The sequence below is a fragment of the Pygoscelis adeliae genome, unplaced genomic scaffold (assembly GCF_000699105.1).
Source record: "Pygoscelis adeliae isolate BGI_AS28 unplaced genomic scaffold, ASM69910v1 Scaffold32, whole genome shotgun sequence".
NCBI lineage: Eukaryota > Metazoa > Chordata > Aves > Sphenisciformes > Spheniscidae > Pygoscelis > Pygoscelis adeliae.
Genome location: NW_008824368.1, coordinates 3,551,650 through 3,570,453, shown reverse-complemented (window position 1 = coordinate 3,570,453; position 18,804 = coordinate 3,551,650). Strand labels below are relative to the sequence as shown.

Sequence of the window (18,804 nt, the reverse complement as noted above, 5' to 3'; positions counted from 1 at the left end):
TAGCAAGAAAATTCTAGGTATTAAGTGGAGATACAAATAGTTTTGATGTCAGTGGTTTTTGTTTGGGTTTTGTTTTTTTTTTACTCTCTACCTGTAAAATAATGCCAATAAGATCGTATATGGAGGCATACTTCAATACTTCAATATATCCAAGTTAATAAAATGTTACTCATTTTTTATCTACTTTTCATCTAGACAATAAAGAATTTTTGTTCTACTTTTTAAGAAGATATTGTTGGTATTTCTTGGGAACACTGAAAAATTTCTTTAATGTCTACATCCTTTTCCCCACCCATAATACTTTAAAAGTTAAGAAGATTTTATATTTAAGATCCTTCTAACCTAGCTACAGATATAGCAGGTAGAATAACAATTACAAAAATTGTAGCCTTTCTATTGGAAATAGAAGGAATTGGAGTTAAAGTATGAATTTAAGTTTTAATGTGACTTTTTGGTTCAGATCCAGCAAGGGAGAAGACTCTATTCTCATGCTGTTGCCAATAGGAATGTTCACAGCTCTGCCTCTGAAAAATGTGGGTTTTTCAAAGCATCTGTGTTAAAAAGGCTGTATTTTCTTGTAACTGCCATATTTTAATACATCTTACTTATTACACTTGTGAACAGGTGACTTGAAACATAAAAGCTGTCTTCATTTGCCATTCTTTTGTATTATTTTTGCACAAAAGCCAAAGAGGGTTTTTGTTAGGGAGTTGCTTGATTTAACTGAGTATTTTCACATACAAGGATTGCCATTCCACTGTTTTATTGCTTTTAAAAGTGCTCGTTAGTGTTTATTACTTAATTTATGTTCTTTTGGTTATTTACTTATGGATTGTAATCATTCTAATAATTAGATGATTAGATAAATTAGATTATTAGAATTCACAATGGTTAACACAGTGCAACGTTTTTTCCCAGCAGGTTGCTTGATAACTGGGATGAGAACTAAAATAATAGTTTTTTTGTTTGTTTGTAGAATTGCTGTTCAGTTTCTGGAAACTGTCAAGCCAACCTTAATGTTTATTATGCATTTTGTTGTATTCTTCCAGAGCTGCAATGAATAACATTCAGCAATTGATTATGATTTTAAACTCAGCAACTGATAAACCGTCAGATACTCTCATCATATATTTCAATGTAAGTGACAAGAATGAAGATTTGTGAAAGATTCTTGGAATTACCACTCAAGTAAAATATACACCTGTAGATCTGATGCACATGTTTTGGGAAACTCCTTTATTAACAACCACTTTTTTGAAGAAGTACATTTTAATTAGAATGGTTTAAATGTAATTACTTATTTTAGAAAGCACTTCTTTCTAACTGATGTGTACTGGAACCTTACAAGTTCTTAAATCTTTTTGTTACTGTGCTAAATAGTAAGATTTATTTATGTATGTATCAGATGGAAAAAGAAGGGGATATAAAAGGGAGTTAAAGAAGAGGAGGAGGATGTCCACATTCAGCAACTTAAGCATATTTCTAACTTTGAAGACATTAACGTCGGTGATACTACTCGCATGTTAGTTGGGTTAGTTGTAGCTTGTTGCATGTGAGACATGAAGTGGTAGTTACTGGAAATTGTTGAATGTCTACAATGATGCTATCTTTTTTTAAATTCTCCACTTTTATTTATGCTGATGAGCTGATTGAGAGATGTTACAAAATGAAGCAGGCCTAATGTGATTAAATCATTAAAATGTTTTTGAAGTAAAATGTCCTTTCTTTGCCTTTCCTTCCCCTGCCCTCCTTCCTGTACTTTTAGAATTGCACAGTGAATCCTAAGGATAGTATCCTGAAAAGAGTGGAAAGTCTTGACCACATCTTCAAAAAGAAATTTGCTGAAGCAGTTGGACAGGGATGGGCTGAAATTGGCTCACAGGTAATTTTTGTTGAGTATTACTCATTTGAACTCTGTTGGTACTAGCTAATATGAGACCTGACTTGCTGGCTGTCCTCCTTCAGTGCAGATCAATAACGGTAAAGTAACAATATTCTTTTCAACTTGAGGAATGGACAGATATTTTTTTTCTGAAGTGCTGTAAAGATAGTATTCAACAAATTATTCTTGATATATAAGGAGCAATAGGAACAGTGTGGAAATATGTTGGAAATACTTTTATGAAGAATGGGAAAATTGCTGAGCACAATACATTTAGTGAAATATATATTTGCATTCATTTAGGTAACAACCTAAAAACTGCAAAAGGTGACTCACTTCCTTACAAAATCAGTAGGCCGGCTGTGCTTTCAACAAGGACTTTTGGAAAACAAATCCAACCAAGTTTGTACTCGACAGTCTCATGTCTGTCAGCCCTGCTTTTTATCCTGTTAGCTGTGAATCAACATAAACACTCGATTAAGTCTTCATGTGGTTGGGGTAGTCACAAACCTTGGTAGCCTTTGAGGCCTCTCCAGTGCTATTGGCAAATGGAACTGGGGATGATGACTTCTTTTTAGTGGCTCTTCCAAAAAACGGAAGTGTTCTGAATTGTTAAAACACGAGAGTGTGCCTGTTGTAGTCTGTTAAAACTGCTTGTAATATTCTTGAATTTCATCTTTTTTAACAGAGATATAAGCTTGGAGTACGTCTATATTACAGAGTAATGGAGTCTATGCTAAAGTCGGTAAGTTTAGTACTGGTAGCTTAATACTGGCATTGCATTTACAAATACTAAGAATATTCACAAGTTTGGTTTGATTTATATATTTCAGGAGGAAGAGCGCCTCTCAGTGCAGAATTTCAGGTATGTGCCCCTAACTTGTTATCAAAGTGTGCTATTTTAGTGTTAGGACAAGTATTAATAACTTTCTTTCTCCTTAGCAAACTTCTGAATGATAACGTCTTCCACACATCCCTTCTGGCGTGTGCTGTTGAGGTTGTCATGGCTACATATGGCAGTAAGTTGAATCTAAAGTCCTAAATAGCATTGTTTTTTATTGATAATTATTGCCATTTGTTCTAATACATAAAATACAGTAAATAGCAAAAAAAAAAGTGCTCATTGAAATTTCTGAACTAGCAATGATTCAATAAATACAAAAAGGGAAAAACATCAGAAGTGAAAGAATGTGGTACTCTTGATAATTTTAGTCTGTTTTCCCTGCAGGAAATGCTTCACAAAGTGATGGTACCAGTGCTGAAACAGACTTGTCTTTCCCATGGATCCTCAATGTATTTGATTTAAAAGCTTTTGACTTCTACAAGGTGATTGAAAGCTTTATTAAAGCAGAGCCAAGCCTAACAAGGGAAATGATAAAGCATCTAGAACGCTGTGAACATCGAATTATGGAGTCTCTTGCTTGGCAATCTGTAAGTAATGCTTTAAAGTAGTATTTGTCCTTGTATAACGGGCATATCTAGAAAAAGGAAATCACACCCAACTTTATAAAATAAGTTGTGGTCTTGCTGAGATTTATTTCTAGCAAAATAAATTACAAGAGCAAAGCAAGATTAGTTTTGGCATGTCTTCAGGTTTTGAAAAAAAGGAGTATATCGGGGGAAGAAGTCAACATAGCTCTGCTGATTTACGTGATTGTAAGCCAACATCATCTTACTAGTCTGGCATGAATCTTAAGGGTAATACCCTTAAACGGTATTTTGGTGCCAAAGACAAGGCAATAAATTCTATGCTTTTATTTGTAAGTTAATTTTTATCCAGTTGCTATTCCCACTTGGCAACAGGGCCTTAGTTCTGTGCATCTGATATGTTTGTTAATAGTACTTAAAATATTGATTTGCATTGTCCTTTGCGCTTCAGTCACTTTAGTATTTTTGGATGCCATTAAAATAAAATGCTGGGAGGTTGGGTTGTTTTTTTAGGCTGGATCTCAGTAAATCAAACATTATTTCTTTATATTGTATGTTACTTATAAACCAAAAATATACTATTAATGCCACAAAATAGGAGACTATGAAGACTGCTAACTTTGACCAGAGACACATAAAGCAACCATTTAAGAACCCATCCCATATCTTATAGTTCTAGGAAGTTTAAAAAACACAGTACACCATAGCTAATGGGATAGTTTAATCATGAAGCAAATTTTCTTTTCAGGGTAATCTGCATTTGGTTTGTGTATGACTTCAGAGTGAAAAGTCAACGTTTTTCTAGTATGGGTAATACTTTACCAGGCTGCGGGGTTATACTCCTGGATTTGGGGAATACTGTTGCGCCTGAGCAGCGAGAGCCCCATCCATGTTCAGGTTTCTAGCTCAGAACCATGCTGGCCTCAGGGGTGCATGGAAGCAATTGCCATGCTTCAAATTGAATCTGGTGGACCGCCTTATGCCAACCAGCCCTTGCCACTCGGTTTCCTTTGCCAACACAGTCAATGGGCACATGTCAGGTAGCTCCCTGAATGTGCCCTGTTATGAAGGTGACCTTTCCATTGGGGGAGCCAAGACTTGTGTACCCAGCTCCACGCTCATCAGCACGGCACTCTGTGCCCCAGGATTTCTGGTGCAGTACTGTAGCTGCTGTGTCAGAGCATAACTTTTCCCCCCTGTAATGCTTTTGCATGTTTGTTTGGTGTCTTGGGAAATGCACATGGCCTCTTCATTGCTGTATGAATTTCTTCATGGTTTTGCCGTTCTTTGAATAAGACTGCCTGAAAGCACTTGAGGTTGAGAGCCTTTTACCAGAGCCTACAGAAACAGGGTAAATGAGGCAGTGTTTCAAGAGGCAGGCAGTATTTTAAGAAGCTTGCAGGCATATAAAAAGTGCTTATTTGAGAATTGTAACATTGAGGACAAAAGGCAGAGGTACAGATACCCATGTTTGACTCTCTACAAGCAAAAAGTGGCTCCTGTTACCTTCTGCAAACCGGTTTGGAGTCAGCTTACTGATCAGCAATAAGCCATATCTACCAGTTTCTACACAGTAATTTGAGCACCACGTGCAGATGTCTGATTAGGACTAGCGCTTTCAGACGGAAAATCCAAAGCATTGTGTTTTCAAAAATTATGGGTATAGCTGCAGGCTTTTGTGAAACAAATTATAACATCAACAACAAGCGCAGGATTATTTCAAGTTTTCGAAGTGCTCTGTTTGTATGTACTTTAATGTACTGAATCTATCTTCTTGAGTTGCCAGAGGTATATGTTTGGTACTGTTTTGGGGTAGCTTATATAGCTGATTTGAGTGTTAATAGAATAGTTCGGTTGGAAGGGACCTACAACGACCGTCTACTGGCAGTAAGATATGTGGAGTGGAGCACAGTAGAGGGGATAAAAAGAAATGTGCAGTACATGTATCCAAGGGCCCTTCTACTTCATTGACCTGTCCGTCGTGTCTCCCCTGGATCTCCCCAAGCACAGGACAGTCTGCAGTCTCCTGTTGCAGGAGGTTTGTCACTAGAGGGCACAGCAGGGTTCCCTCAAAAGCTGAGGGAAGCTGCGGCAGCCAGCTACGGCAGTTGGAGCCAGTGTGCAAGCACCCTGTGATTGTGCGCTGGCCTCCATTGCCTCGTCCAGCTGCCCGTAAGGGAAAGGCTGCGAGTTGTAAGCGGCAGACTGCATAGTGGTGGCTCAGGAGACGAGAAGTAGTGAAACATTATCTATGCTAAAATGTCTTGCTGAGTCTTTGGGTCACTGCAGTGAAGGACCTGAGGCCTGTACTTTGTAAGGCTGCACATAGAAACATAAAGTCATGAGTCCTCTAGGGCAGAAAATCCACCCGTGCTTCACATCTAAATGTTGGCTGGTTTTGTCTGAAAAGTGCAACTTCTTAGCAACAGGAGAAAATGCTTCCATGGCTGACTTGCAAGGCTCTTGAGGTCAGGTGTCCCAGAAAGGTTCAGCTAGTGAATGAAGGAGTGGTTTACCATATTCTTCTGCAAGTTCCTTACCTGGATATTGCCTCACTACCTGGATATTGTCAGCATGTAATGGTGTACAAGATTTACAATGTGTCTGCTTAATTAGCAATTCCCTCAAGAAAGGGTAGGTAATTGGAGAAGTGTAGTTCATACCAGTAAATGTCTCTTGCCTCCAAACACTCTAAAAAGGAGGAGAGAAAAGCCAGATGACTATTGCTTTAGTCATAAAGAATATCTCGCCATAAGTGATTGCTTTGGGTTAAACAAATTACCTGATAATCCAAAAAAAGATGGAATCTCAAGAAGATTCAAGTTTCCTAATATGGTTAGAGAATGTTGCTGGTTTTTTTTTTCCCCAAAAAAAATGTTAAAATGAAGAAAAGAGTGGAATGAGTAAAGCATATGCAAAAAATTCTAGCTTGGTAAATAAGAATGGAAACATTTGTAATACATTTATTTACAAATATTTGCATAATCCAACTCCGATTCCCCCAATTATTTGCCATATATTTTTGTTTAGTTCTTATCTTCCCCCACAGGTAGTACATTTCATTACAAGGCTTGTCTGCTCTTTGGAAAGTCAGGTCTGTATTTATCCAGTCTTTCCTCATTCTCCTTACTGCTTTAGGAAGCAGGACTTCAATATGAGATTTAAAGGGACTGAGCAATTGAATACAGAACAGCTTGAATTTATTGTAGTTTTACTTGTCACAGGGCTTTTGTGAGGAAAAACGCCTTGCATAATTTCTCTGAAGAAAAAAGTCTTAAGTGCATCTGGTCTTTATCTGACTTTGGAAGCTGTATCGAATGAATGTGAAGGATTCTGTTTCTTACTGGTATTTGAAGATAATATATCACTCCTTTGCTAGTCATTGTGAATATGTTTATTGCTTTTGCATAGCTAGCTGATTTATTCATCTGTACTTTAGGAAGGAGATGTAACTTTTCTAGGTCAACCTTTCTTTTGACAAAAAAAGCATAGCCAGACAAAATAAAGGGTGGAAAAAAGTTGGTTTTTTCTCAGTAATTCTTAGTTTTGAAAAATGGCAAGTGTCCATACTGACTAAACCATGTAGAAAAAACTTCCTTTTCCTTAAATCTTTATTGAACCCTGAAGGAAGAAGCCCCTTTTATCCACTCAAATATTGTCTACCAGTGAGGTTATAATGCTTCCAGGTGCAGATTGTGTGGAGGTCAGTTTAGAATATGGTAATAGTGCTGCATAATTTGTATTGGCAAAATAGAACTATACTGTACAATATTCCTTCTTTACTGCAGAACATTTGTGCTTCATCTCACTGCAGTATTTTGGGCACTGTTTTAATTTCGTAACTTTAAAGGGAACTGAAATTACTTAGACTCAAAAATAAAGGTGCCTATAGCCTTTGATTAATTTTTATCATATTTATATAAATATGATTTAAACACTGACATAGTTAAAATCTGTTTCCTGTGAAATGGGATAGCTTGTTACCTGCCAGCCTGGGAGTTCATGCTCAGCCTTTTTCATAATTCTGTCAAATGGATCTCTCTTGTGGCCAGTCAAACAAGTAATTGTTTTGAATATCTCAGATTAAGGTTGTGTGAACAAATCTCAGAATCTCTGAATTTCCCTTAGAGAAAGTCCTTTCAGCTGCCATGTTACATATTTGACTCAAGTGTCACTGCTTGCTACAGCGCGTTAGGAAGAAGCAGGGAAGAGCAGGTTTTCAGTGCAAGTAAATCAAATACAAAGTCTTTCAATTTTCATGGTCAATTTTAAGAGTGAAACTTCTGTAATACCTGAAATGCATTTGTTTCTGGGAACAGCATGACTTGGGTTTGGTTTTTTGTTTTTCTTTTTTTCCTGTGTCATTCAAGAAAGTAAACACCTATGGGGTATCCATCTTTGTTATCTGTATCTGCAAAGCAATCCAGTGGTATTTCCCTGCCTCTCAGCTTGCACTCTGCTCATAAGCTGTCAACAGGGAGGAACAGGCTGGTATTAGATTTCTTCCATACTGCTGCTTAGGGTATGTACTTCCTGCAAATGCCTTTTCGCATGTACAGTAGGTGAAGAGTGTGGAGCGTACACATGTTCTAAATCATCACATTTGGCATACTTAAAATAGCTTGGGCCATGCTACAAAATACTTTTTCTGCAAGCCAGCCTTTGGTGGGCCAGAGATGAGGTGTGTGAAGCCCTTCTGCTCTGTCAAGCTTCAGCTGCCCAGTGCTGGGGTGGTGAAAGGGTCTTGTTCTTCTGCACTGGAGTTGCAGACCAACCGCAACCTTGATCCAAAGATAAGGTAATTCATGCCAGCCCAGTAAGGCGGGCTAGAGAAAGAAGCACAGCCACGGTTTCCTGAAAAGCTCTACAGATGGCAAAATGTTCTGTTGTTAACTTGTTAACTCATCCACATGAGCACTAGGAGTCCAAAGGGTATTCCTTGTAGGACTGCAGTTTTTAAAGGTTGCCTGGTAACTTTTGCTGTTAACAGGGATGAGAGGCAGCTGCATCGCCTTCTACAACCCCACAACAGCCCAGAACAGAATGGGAAGGTGCATTACGGCAGGCTAAAGGGAGTTCATTCGCAGTCTAATTTGGTCTGCTAGCTTCAACTGGTTTTTTTGGTGTTTGTTTATGTGTGAGGGACAAACAGATGTTGAACCAAAGCAGTGCATTGCGCTACAGCTGTTGGCACTGTAGCCTTCTTTGGCTGTATTGCTCTTCAGCACTTTCTATCCTAATTGGTGTTTGTATTTTTCAAAGGAAGAAGAAACACCAGTATTGATACATGTTGTTATTTAGAGTTTTAATGCAGTTCAGAGTTTTGATGACTGATGCAAGATAAAGATGGCTCTACAAGGTTAATTCTCTTAATGGTTAAAATATGATCAAAAGTAGGCAAGTGTACTTTGCTGTGTCTATAACTCCTTCCATGTAGCATTGCCTAAACTGTGCTCCATAATGCTTCTCCTTTATCAGCTCCTTCTTCTCGGTCGTCTCTATTGTCAATTAAACATTTGCAATGAAGTCTACAGTACTGTTTTATCATGTATCATTGATTTAACATAACTCAATGTTTGCAATAAGTATTTGTCAACTAACTACGTAGTTAATGTTTATACTTAGATACCTCATCTCACACCAAAGACTTCTGTTGGTTTTAAATTATGCACTCATTGTGGCAGAAATGCGTTCCTGAGGAAAACCATGTATTCCCAAAGAATACATTTTATTGCATTAATATGACAAACTCACTGAGCTGGAATAACAGCAGATCTACTTTGATCATGCACTAAGGAAAAAAAATGTTAAATAGGTATGTTTAAGATTTGCTTAAAAAGTGTTAGACAAATCTAGGTCAGGGTAAAGCTGTAAGAAGTTACATATAAGCAAGTACTCCTAAGTATTTGGTATAGTACAAGCTTAACTATGCAGCCTCCTAGTCTTTGATTGTACAAGGACAGAGTTATTGTGGAGCTCACTGTACTGGAGTGCTTAGTGCCTGTTTCCTTGGATGCAGTGTACAATTTAAAATTGGGTTTCTGTGCTTGTAAAGAGGAATTGAGCATCTAGGCATGGGAGTTAGTATATTTTCTTGTGGTACGTATCCTTCTCAGTACTGTTTTCTATTAGGTTTATGTCTGAAGTCCTACACCTCTTCTGGAGGTAGGTGTCTACATGCAGTTTGAAGTCCTCTCTTTGATTTTGACATCTTAAGTCATTCCTTTTAAAACTGGAAGAAGTAGGAATGGTCATACCGTCAACTTTTTATACAGTAGGTTACTAGATAAATTGTTTACTTCTGTATTAGAAGAATGGCTCTAAAACCTTGTTGATAGGCAACCAAGTAAGGCCAGGCAGCAAGGACCGGGTATTGGGGTTGTGTTGGTACTACCAGCCTCAAAGGGACAATAGTTTGGGCTTGAGTATTGCCCCACAATCATCGGTGGTGTTTCGTCGGTAATGTGTTCCCTGGCATGTTTTGGCCTTTGTCAGCACTCCTCTGGACAATGCCTAGGCAAGATTTGGGGCATGATGCAGCTCAAGGACTATTTTCAACTGCTGGTGTAGATTAGAGGTGGAGAAAGTTCAGCTGTGTGGGTGCAAGCTGTGCTTTGTCACTTGCCCTCAAGGCCTTAGGACAGGCCGTGGCTTGTTATGTTACCGACTACAGCTGTAGTCGTGGGTTCAATCACATGAGTGACTTCAGTGCTGGCAAATGAGTCACGCATTCCCTTGCTGTCTCTCCTCTAGGCTCCAGGAATCATACATGTTTCTGCACAGCAGCCAGTTTCTCTTAGAAAAGCTAGTGTATGTCAGACATACACTAGTACATCCTTTCATGCCTACTAAATTTTGCCTTTCCTTAGATATAGGAGTACCTAATTTGTGAATGAGGGACAACTTTGGGCACAAAAAAATGCTTGGCTTACCCAGAATGACAGCATTTGCAAGCACACTCACTGGCAGGATAGGAAGCACCTAGGGAAATTCACCGGTGTAAAGAACAGGCATCTCAGGAATTGCAGGCATCAGATTGCTCTTGCAGACATCACCCGTCTCCTGTGATCTTCTGGATTTTAGGCACCTAGTATCCTGCCTCAGCGTGGAGGTTGCTATGGACAATGATTCCTAATGTGGAATTTTCTAGGGTTTTTCTTACAGGGGAAAAAGTGTGCTAAGGGTCACCAAACTATGCCATTTCATGTGCTCGCCATGGTCCTTTTGAAAAAGTTACGTTAGGAGGGTGCAGCTTTAACCTTAAAGAAGGAACTGAGAATTGGATTTGAGGTTTTCTGTCTGTACATACTAAATATATTTCTGCTTGCATCATGAGTGTGTTCCAGAAGCGTGTGTGATGAGAGAGAGGTCGCTGCTACTGCTTGGCGTGATGGTGCTAAAGGATCATACTGGTTCTGCTGCATGTGCTCTTTTTTTTTTAAGGTCATGAATTAGCTCTGACACTTCAGCTGTCAGAGCTGTGGCTGGAAAGCCTTCTGTGATTTTGCCTTTATGATACAAGGCACATTCTTAGAAGTCTGTAAGGTAGTTGCTTTTTGGGTATTTGTGGATATATCATATAGTATCGTATATATATGTTTATATGCTTTTTTAGTTTGAGCATATACACACACACACTCTTTTTTTTAATAAATGCATAAATAAAATATGTAAGAGTGTTTCTCCCATGCCTTTCTAGTACTCCTGAAGAGTTTCCTTTTATAGAAATTGTGCTGTGCTTTTTGAGGCTTGAAACTTTTATCTGCCTTAACAGCTGAAGGCAAATTGAAAAACCAGGAAAGATATTGAATGGTAGTCTCCACTGTCTGCACCATCACTTTGAAAGTCTTCCCCGCCACTCCTATTTATCATGAAAATGACTCAAGCTGTTATTCATGCTTGGGTGTTACCACCTGAGCAAATCCTCTAGGCTACTGGAAGACAACACTTAATGCCGAGGTCCTGCATTTCCTGCTTTTGTCTGTGTTGGCAATGTGTTCACTTCTTGGTAGGCACTCACTAAGTGTACAAAACACCCACTGGGGTTGTAAGATACTGGTTATGTTAGCACAGTATTAACGGATTTATCTGTTGCAGGTATACCAAGTCAGCCCAACCCTTAAGATGCTATTTTGATTCAAGTACAAACATGACCAAAGGGATTACCTAAGACACAGCAGCTTTACGGAGTTTTCATTCTGTGAAATTTGGATGCCATTCTTGATTAAGGGTTTAAGTTTTTCTGTACTTCATCTACTGCTTTAAAGTATAGAGTTTCTCTACATTGTTAGACTTCTATAACTTAGGTATTTAGGCTCCCTCTACACTTGAGACAGAGCTGCACTTCCAGAAAGCAAATAATTCTATTTATCTTAAACAAGTATTTTACGATGGGATTATTCACTTTTTGAAGGTACCTCTCTCCACCGACTGTGGAGGGCATCTGTCTCAATGACAAACCTAAACTAGATGTATAATGTTTGTCTGTTAAGGTTAGTAGAAATGAATCATACGCTTAATACTAGTCTTCATAACTGCGTTTCCCCCTTCCTTTCAGCATTAAGGGGATATTAACAAGAGGTAATTAATTACACCTAGTTTTGCTTTAGGTGACTTTGTGCTATAGATCTCGCCTATCATCACTGTTGTGGTTTCTGTTCCTGCAGAGGTCATGTACTGTTACCAGTGTGGCTACAGAAGCAGAGGATGTGTTATGATCTCTCTGGCTGTAGATTTACAGCTGTAACAGGGAGATGGGTTTTATAGACTGTGCTCAGTGGAGCTTGCAGCTCTGTTGGTGCAGTATAAAGATATCTTCCCTGTGTCTACACTGGTCCCAAGTACAGAGTTAGCCACAGAAATAAGACTTGGTTAGCATGATGTATTTTTAGTCTTTTTTCTTAAGGTTGCCCTGATTATTAGTAACATTTTAACAAAAAATAGTGCAATCATGCTCTGGGAATCCTTGCTTTTCAAGTTTTTTTTATATTGTCCAGTGTTTTGGTGGTCATACCACGGCTGTAGGACTTTCATTTTAGTCCTACTCTGTTTCTAGATGGTTTGAAGTTCAGCTTTCCATCCTGCAGCATTGCAATATCTGCATTGCAAATACTTTGTAGGAATTTTTAAAGGTTGCCCATGAGGACAAAATATATTAGAATTCAGGGAGATACACTTGCAGTTCTTTAATTTTTTAAAATGTCACTGAATTGGGGCAAGTTTGACGTGGCTGTCTCCTTAAATACAAAAGTAAATAATGCTTGGGTTAAATTCTGCGGCCATATCCCTACTGCTGCTTCCTTGAATGGGATTATGCTCTCTAACTTTGTAGTTTTGTGAATCTTTGTAGTGAAACACAACTGGTGAAATGGGTAGAATGAAGTTTTGCTTTGTTTTGTTTTTTGTCTTGTTTATTTTATCTGAGCCACGGTCCTGAATAGCTGTCATATGCTTTTATTGCTCTTTCTATCCTTATTGCTGTGTTATTTGAGCCTTTCCGTACTTAACTTTTCTATGCAAGATAGAATTAGCTTCTGTTAGGAAGCAAAATAGATACCAAACAAACATTCTAATGTGGGGCTTTTTTTTCAGCTAAATGCTCAATTTTCAAGCTCTTAAGGGGATAACAGTATCTTGTCAAACTCAAACTGCCGAATTATGTCATTGGAAGTGGGTTTTTGTCTCTCCGCTTACTGCGTTTTCTTTAAGTTATTGCAGGCATAAATGCATGGGTTTTGTTTTGTTTGTTTGGTTGTTTTTTTGTAGGCCAAATAAGTGCTTTTGTGCCTGCTTTTATACTGTATAAATGTATGGTATTTCAGTTACATGTTTGTATCACTGAGTGTATGTTCTACAGTAACTTTCCAGTAATAAAAAGTCCTTGTCAGGGATGAGCGTTCCCCTTGTTTACAACTGTTGAGTGGACATAGTGTTCACCATCCTCCAGAAAGGTAATCCCTCTAGGTTTTGTCAAAGCTCTTCGTTTGGGGTGGGTTTGCTTGTCAGAGTGCCTGTGGTACAGCTGAGTGCTGTGCCACTAACGGCTGGACCTGTGTGCGTGGTCTTCTCCTGAACCCCTGAGCAGAGACTTCAGGCTTACCCATTTAGACTGTACCTAGTCTGAACTTGGCTTGGGTAAGCACTTGTCCTGGTTTTGGCTGGGATAGAGTTAATTTTCTTCCTAGTAGCTGGTATAATGCTGTGTTTTGGATTTAGCATGAGAATTGACAGCACCTGAACTGTCATCACCCTGTCCTTCCTGTTCGGGAGTTAGCCTGTGCCCAGAACAGAGCCTGTGCTTGGCATGCTCTATCTGTGCCTGTTGCACCTTCCAGCAGCTCAGAGGAACTCACAGATCTTATTTGGACAGAAATAGCTGCAGTTTTTCTTTTTTTCTTTTTTTTTTTTTTCACTTACCAACCCACAGGAGCATGTGAAACACAATATGAGCATGCAGTATAAATGGTAAAGTTTCTTCTACACTTAAAAAGTGTTAAATAACTTAAGTAAACAAATAGACAAGAGTTTTTGATTTGGTTTCATTAATGAAGGATATTTTTGTTTGGGCTGAAAAGGTGGATATTTTGGTACTTGCTTCGCCATCTGTATTCTCATTTTTTTGCCATGTTTTGCTATATACTTAACAAATTTCTCCATTAAGAAATACCTGCATGCCGTGGGTACTTTTTTCATTTCTTTGTAAAAGCATCAAAGTTTTATTAGAGATGCTCCCAACTTTAGTCAAGTGTAGTTCTTGATGCTGTGATGAATGGTAAATTTTTCTAATCCAGTATCTCTCCTTAATGACCAGGAGTGTCTTCAGTTTTTATTACATGAATAGTTGCTTTTAGAAAGTGCTTACCAGGATAAACTTCCAAAAATTAGTAGATCTAATGTTGCATAATTTTACAGAAGGGTGAAGACTTGGAACTAATGTGTATAATTGACTTCCTTTCATAAAGCAGCAATTTCTGCAGAATTCATCTGAAAAGCAGAAGACTTAACACAGCCACAGTTGTCTTCATGTGAGATAGACTTAATATTATTCCCAAGATAATGACATTAATTTTTGGTGCCTCCTGTTACTAGCATTGTTACTTAAGAATTTTTTTCTTTAAGGCAGCAACTCACTGTTTAAAAAACTGAAGTTAGGGCAAATCTTAAAGCTATGTGTGTGGAAAAGTATTCTTTTATCTCTTCATAAAAAGATAGGAACTTCTTTTGTCATTGCTTGCGGTTTGATTCTCATGTTTAAACTGTAGAAAACTTATCCCTTCGTTAGTGCAGGACAGCTTTCAGTTTTGTTTTAACTAGAGTGGACAGACTGCTTGTTAAATAGAAAAAGTAACTTTAAATTCTCAGTTCTGGAATTCTTAGTTTTCCAATAAAATGGTAGGTTTTGCAGAAGACCAGATGATGTGTGCAAGGTTCTTTTTGCTTCTTTTAATTTTGTGATAAGTTCAGTTTTCTTACTGGAAAAACTGGGCTTACTTTATAAGCAGTTGTATAACAGGAACTGGATGGGAGGAGGTGATAAGTGTGAAAGATTGCTTCAGTGTCAAAGCAGAATTAGAGGATTAGAAGAAACTTCTCCATCCAACTTCTTGCAGAAGTATTAGACTGTGCAAGCGTGGCTTTCTGAATTTGCGTTCATCTTAAATGAGCTCCATTGAGTATGTTCTGAAAACGTGCTAATTCAGTGTTTGTCAGTTGTATTTACACAATTTTTTCAGCACTCTGATAATTGGATAACAAATGTAGTCCAGGCACTTACAACTTCCAGATTTAGAATCGTTCTGATTTACATTTTGCCTTAGCTTTTGAAATCTATCCTCTTTCATTTGTCAGTGGTGCTCAAATGCCAGTAACCCTGAGGTATAAATGATAATAGTCTAGCAAAAAAGGGAACTTGTCAGGATTTACAGGTCTGCCCAAGTGCAAGAACCTTATAATACTACATCTACTGCTGGAAAAGTATGAACAAATTGCTCTTTATTGATAAAACTCCTAGAAAATAACTTGGAAGAATAAATAATGCTAGAGGATACTATGCTCAAGTGGGATTTTCAAAATTATCAGTCTCAGTAAACAGCTCTGGGTTCACTGTAGTTTTAGCTGAGTTCTTTATGTAACTCTGAAAATCTCATCTTTGGTGATGATGGTGGTTGAAATTACAAATGAAAATTGCTTTCTCATTTGCTAGAGAGGACGGAAGACTGTATAAATCAGGAGTGATATGGAAAGGCTGAATGGCAATCAAGTGCTCCTTGCCTCTTCCAAAAGAAATGAGGAGGCAGTAATGAAACTAGTGGATTTGAAACAAAAGGAGGTTTGTTTTTTTTAGTTTTGTCCCCTGTCCCCCCCCAACCCCCCGTGAACTTTTTACTGCAGAATGCTGTGGATGTTAAAAAGTTTACACGAATTCAAAGGGAGGCCGGACAAGCTCACAGGAGAAAAAATTTTAGTGTTGCTGAACACACAAACACATCTGACCCAGAAAGTCCTGAGATATAGCTGGTGAAGTGGGACAGCACTTGGAGGGGAGAAAGCCTTGTATGCCTCGCCTACTGTTATCTTCTTCCCCAGGCATCCAGCCTTGGCCAAATGTTGGAGGCAGGATTGTAGATTAGCTGAATGTCTGGGGTCTGATCCAGTACAGGCATTTGTATCTTCTACCTGATCTCGCAAGCTCTTTTTCAATCTTTGCATTTCTATGACTGAGGTTACTTTCTTAAGAAATAAAAGTTTGGAGGTTGATTCCAGTTAAGGATTTCTTACCTGCGTGAAGTATCCTCTCTATTTTTTTTTAAGCACCTTTAGATGAAAAATATAAAGAAGTATTTGACTTGGTATTTCTTTAAATGTCAGAGACATGTATATTGACTTGCGTTCTGTTCCTGAGAAAGCCAGAAATCAAAATTTCAAGCTGAATATAAAAAGTATAAAATAGAAAATCTTTTGCTTTTAAAGTAATGGTATGTTGAGGTAAATCAGAAGTGTTGATAGAAAGTTTGTTTCTTTTTCCTTGTCTTTTGAAACTGCTGGCTAATTATCTAGTTATCAATGGCTGCCTACCCTGGTTTAGATCAAAAACATCACTCTGTAGATGAAGAAACCAGACTACAAAGAACAAATTTGTAAGTTTTGATCCTAAAACTGAACTCCTAACCCCCCCCTGCATAGGCATATGAGTAAAAATAATGTACTTCTAGGAAGTACTGGGTGCCACACATTCAGGTGCTCAGGAGCTCTGACAATATAAACCATTTTTATTTGAGATGCCCAGGCATGACTTAGGAGCATAACTTCTCATCTAGATCGAAATTTTGGCATAAGCTCTTACCAGAGGGACAGAAGAGTTGGTATCAAAGGCAGGAGCAGAGGGAAGGAGTGCGGCTATTCAGAAATGTACCAGTGAAAACATTGCTCCATCCACAGCTGTTCAGGATGATCGTGTTGCAGAACCAGAAAAGGTGGAGAAAACCTTGTCCAGTCCTGAATAGCTGGTAGCTTGGCTTTATATCAGCTTGTTGTGGGAGGTACAGGTTCACTCCCCCTCTTCTGAATCAGTCAGACCAGGAATTTCTCGAGTAATGGTCAGATTCTCTGTATTACAGATGTAGCTTTTTTGACTGTGTTCTTTTTTGTTTTGTTTTGTGTCGCGCCCCTTGAAAGAGTGAAGTATGTTTGATTATAAAGAATATAAAGCTTCCTCAAACAGTTTCGAGATATCAAGCTGTTAACTGGTCAGAAAGCTCTCGTACTGTGTTGCGCTACGCTATCGCAAAAAGCAGAAGCTACTGCCCTGGAGAGTGAGTGCAAGGCAGAAAGAGCTACTCTGCATGCTTCCCCAGGCTCTTTGAGCTAACACACCAAGGAAAGACTGGTTTAAAGGGGAGTACCCCTACATGCGACTTTATCTGCTTGTTCTGCTTTTAAGTCAGTGATTTTTTTTTTTTTTTTTCTTCCCCCTGCAGTTTCGTGATCTCAGAAAGAGCAGCTTCTCTTTACCAGGGTGAGGCTCTGGGGTGTTGGCTGCTCTTGCTGAACAAGTTGTCATTCAACCAAGTAACAGCTTTGGCAAGCTTGGGGAGAGTAGTAGCCTAGAAACATAGCCCAGCAGTGACATGAAGGGCTTTAGTCTCAAAGTCTTTGGATGCAGTCTAATATTAAACAGGCTCTTTAGAGAGAGGTGCACTGAGACATTAGAGATGCATATCCGGCTTTTGAACTGTGGATTTGTCAGTCAGTGGCATATGGAAAACGTACAGAATTTCTACTCGTGCTGGGGGTTTCGTGCATTTTTCTGAAGTTGGGTATGAATCAGAGGAGTTTAGGATTCCCAACTAAGATAACTGCCTATTTTCAGATATTATGCAGACATTTATATCTATGCTATCTTTGTAGCTTAAGCTCATACTATTTGAATTTTCCTTTCATAAGTTGTGTGGATAAAGATTTAAAATGCTGTTAAATTTAAAATTAAGTCGGCATTAGTTTCTAGCAGTCTTTGAGTAACTCAGTTTTCCAGTAGTACTAGGCAATGTACGGTTGATTTATAACAATTAAGCAAAAACTTCGCAAAGGGAAGTAAATTCAGTCGGATAACATACATACACTGACAGCTCAATATGCATTTTCTCCAACATTGATTCGTGCTTCTGTATACTGCCCTGAAGTAAAAATGCCTCAGTGCTATAGCTGTGTTGCAACTCACTGCCCAAAATCTAAAGTGCAAATTCATTTTAACTCAGTTATTATTCTTGACTCCATTGGTTTTGGGGAGGAAAAACCAACACTTACTACTTACTTTTACCTTTTAAATATTTATTTAATTTTACAGCAATGTTAAATTAACTTTGAGGGAAATGTACACAATGTTCTAATAGCTGGGAAACATACATAGCAGGACCTCTTAAAGCACTCTTGTCTATATATTCCTGTTTGTAACAGTAATATATGTAGATTTCTCCTTTTACACGGCTTTAACTTTTCAAAGTGTCTCGATTAATTTTGCCAGCACGTAGCCCCAAGTAATTTATTTTTATACTTTATAAAGTTTGCAAGAAAATAGCATTTGAAATTTTAAATGCTCATGTTAAAAATACTTCTAGGACACAAAGATTGAGAGGAAGTTTCACTCTAAAAACTACCATGTCTTGAATTTCTTTATGGGACACCAAATACTTTCCTAGAAGAAATATTTGGGTTGGTGCACATGCTCATTTCTAGTTAGCAAAGGTCATGTTTTTCTAAGAGACTACTACCTTGAGATTGAATTACCTTATTTGGAGGATGTTGTTTTGCTCAAAAGTCCTGTTGAGTTGAACTTCTCAGAAAAGAGTTTAATGAAGTGGTACTGTACCTAAAGCACTAACTCAGTCATCAGAGGTTATTTTGTTATAATTACACAGACATCTGAGACAGAGGTGAGAAGAAAAACCAGTTTGTCTGAGTTGTTTCCAGATGCCCTAAACTACCAGAAGATTTAATTG

General features: G+C 38.2%; 1 protein-coding gene across 1 annotated transcript in view; it reads left to right on the top strand.

Moving 5' to 3' along the window:
- The window catches only part of RB1 (retinoblastoma 1), a 91,552-nt gene that overhangs the window by 32,432 nt on the left and 40,316 nt on the right, over positions 1-18,804 (top strand). Inside the window, exons 12-17 of the mRNA XM_009319982.1 lie at positions 1,050-1,137; positions 1,766-1,882; positions 2,571-2,627; positions 2,716-2,747; positions 2,825-2,901; positions 3,111-3,313. Coding sequence (XP_009318257.1) covers positions 1,050-1,137; positions 1,766-1,882; positions 2,571-2,627; positions 2,716-2,747; positions 2,825-2,901; positions 3,111-3,313 — 574 coding nt within the window. The remainder of the gene's footprint in view (positions 1-1,049; positions 1,138-1,765; positions 1,883-2,570; positions 2,628-2,715; positions 2,748-2,824; positions 2,902-3,110; positions 3,314-18,804) is intronic.